Raw genomic sequence first — 2500 nt, forward strand, 5'->3', positions numbered from 1 at the left:
CACACACACACACACACACACACACACACACACACACACACACACACAGAATAATGTAGAATACTACACTAGGTGGTCTGAACAATCAACAACAATCTCTCTCTCTCTCTCTCTCTCTCTCTCTCTCTCTCTCTCTCTCTCTCTCTCTCTCTCTCTCTCTCAGGGTGACCGGGGCTTTGATGGTTTACCTGGACTTCCTGGGAACCAAGGACACCGGGTAAGAGACACTAAAATAAAATAAAATAAAATAAAAAACCAAATATAATTTAAATGGCAGCAGTAATTGTTGTAATGGCACCAGATGCAGCTTTAATGGCAGCAGTGGTAGAGTATAATGGCAGCAATAGAATATAATGGCAGTGGAAGATTATATTAGTAACAGTACATTATGATGGCAGCAGTAGATTATAATGGCAGCAGTAGAATATAATGGCAGCGGTACATTATAATGGCAGTGGTGCTAGCTTTTCTTATGTTTTGTTAATATGAACTAATGATTTGTGGTTGTAGGGAGAGCCGGGAAAACGAGGCCGAATTGGACCACCAGGAGAAATGGGAATAAAGGTAAAGTGTTAAAAATACATGAGAATTGTGTGTGTGTGTGTGTGTGTGTGTGTGTGTGTGTGTGTGTGTGTGTGTGTGTGTGTGTGTGTGTTTTCTTTAAATCCAGGCAGCTCAGTGTGTATATGTTTTACTGTTTTTCTTAGGGGTCAGATGGTCAACCAGGTCCTAGAGGACAAGCAGGAGAGCCTGTGTGTACTTCCTGTTTCTTCTTTTTCTTATTGATAATAATATTGATGATGTTTTTATCATTAACATATTAAAAGCTTTTTGCATTTTGTTTTACTGAAGTTCTGATGAATCTGGGAGTAAGTGGAGAAATTGTCATTATTAGGACTTTATTTGGTGAATAATCCTGTTTGGACTGAAAGTTTAACAGATGTTTATTTGTTTGTTTGTTGCAGGGTTTACAGGGAATGCCTGGATCCAGAGGACTTCCTGGACCCACAGGGCTCATTGTGGGTAACGCACGCACACACACGCACACACACACACACACACACACACACACACACACACACACACACACACACACACTATTCCTATCTAAACTAATCTCACTGTCTTTGTGTGTTTCTCAGGGAATTCGGGGAGTTGATGGAGTTCAGGGTCCAAAGGGAAATCAGGTGTGTATCCTTTAATTCCATTCTGTGATGAAAGGTTTTTATATCAGATGTTTGAAGCAGCAGCAAAACACAGCCAGCTGAATAGAAGGAGATACACAGTGTGAGAAGAATCAGATACAGAATATAACACAGAGCTCAGTTTCCTCAGTGTGGGGATTTAAACAGTCTAAAAGACCCTCACAGAGCTTCAAGAGACGCAGCAAAGCTCAGGTACCTCAGGAGTATATGAGGAACTCCTCTGACCACTCCACTGCCATCTGCTGGCCAGTCAGGGCCACTGACCGCATTGCAGTAATACAACTGATGTTAACACTACTAATACTAATACTCTACATAATACTTAACATAATCATTTATATATAAAATATTTACAAAATGTAAATAATGAATATAATATTATTATTTATTATTATTTTTTATTTCTGTAAAGCTGCTCTGGGACAGTGTCCACTGTTAAAAGTGCTCTACAAATAAAGATTATTTCAGTTAGAAGGCCTAATATTCATCATCATACTTACATTAACATTTAGGCCATTTAGATGCACATTAAGATACAATCAACCTAAGCTCTTTTATTCAATAAACAAAGACAAAACAAATGGAAAAAGTGCTTATAAGAGTAACAGTAACTGTTAATGTTTCTGTCATACTCTAATGTTATGATCATATGACTACTGTTACTCTTATGATTACTATAAGCACAACTATTACTACTATCATTAATACAACTATTACTACTGCTGTTATAACTACTCTTACTGTTCATACATACTGTTTTCCTACTACTAACACTACAACTATTACTGTTACTGTTACTTACACTACCTATTACTATTATTACTGCTACTTTCACTACTACGATTTCTCCTGTTTCTATTGCCATTACTACTGTTAATATCTCTATTCCATAACTATCTGTTTCTACTCTTACTAATACTTTCACTCCAATTACTTCTACTACTGTTACCTATATTAATGCTAACACTTCTCTGAACTACTGTTACTGTTAGAATAGCTGTAGAATTGTTCCTGCTCCTGCTGTTACTCCTAAAAGTATTCGTCAATGCTGGAATGGTGAATGAAAAAAGATACTATACTAATTTTTTGTAATAAATTGTATAAGTAATAATAAATTATAATTATTTTTAATAAAGTTTGATTCCCAGTAAGATTGCAGATTTTAATAATCATGTAACTTTCTATCAAACTTAACCTGGACTTATTATGTCACTTTTTTCAGGGATCCCCAGGTGAACCTGGAGCACCTGGACAACAGGGAAACCCAGGGTTCCTGGTAAACAAATACATACACA

The 2500-nt window shown here is 36.6% G+C and overlaps 1 protein-coding gene across 1 annotated transcript in view; it reads left to right on the forward strand.

Moving 5' to 3' along the window:
• The window catches only part of col5a3b (collagen, type V, alpha 3b), a 42069-nt gene that overhangs the window by 22227 nt on the left and 17342 nt on the right, over positions 1-2500 (forward strand). Inside the window, exons 17-22 of the mRNA XM_083521728.1 lie at positions 164-217; positions 511-564; positions 708-752; positions 966-1019; positions 1143-1187; positions 2428-2481. Coding sequence (XP_083377854.1) covers positions 164-217; positions 511-564; positions 708-752; positions 966-1019; positions 1143-1187; positions 2428-2481 — 306 coding nt within the window. The remainder of the gene's footprint in view (positions 1-163; positions 218-510; positions 565-707; positions 753-965; positions 1020-1142; positions 1188-2427; positions 2482-2500) is intronic.

Source organism: Silurus aristotelis (assembly GCF_946808225.1).
Source record: "Silurus aristotelis genome assembly, chromosome: 20".
Taxonomy (NCBI): Eukaryota; Metazoa; Chordata; class Actinopteri; order Siluriformes; family Siluridae; genus Silurus; species Silurus aristotelis.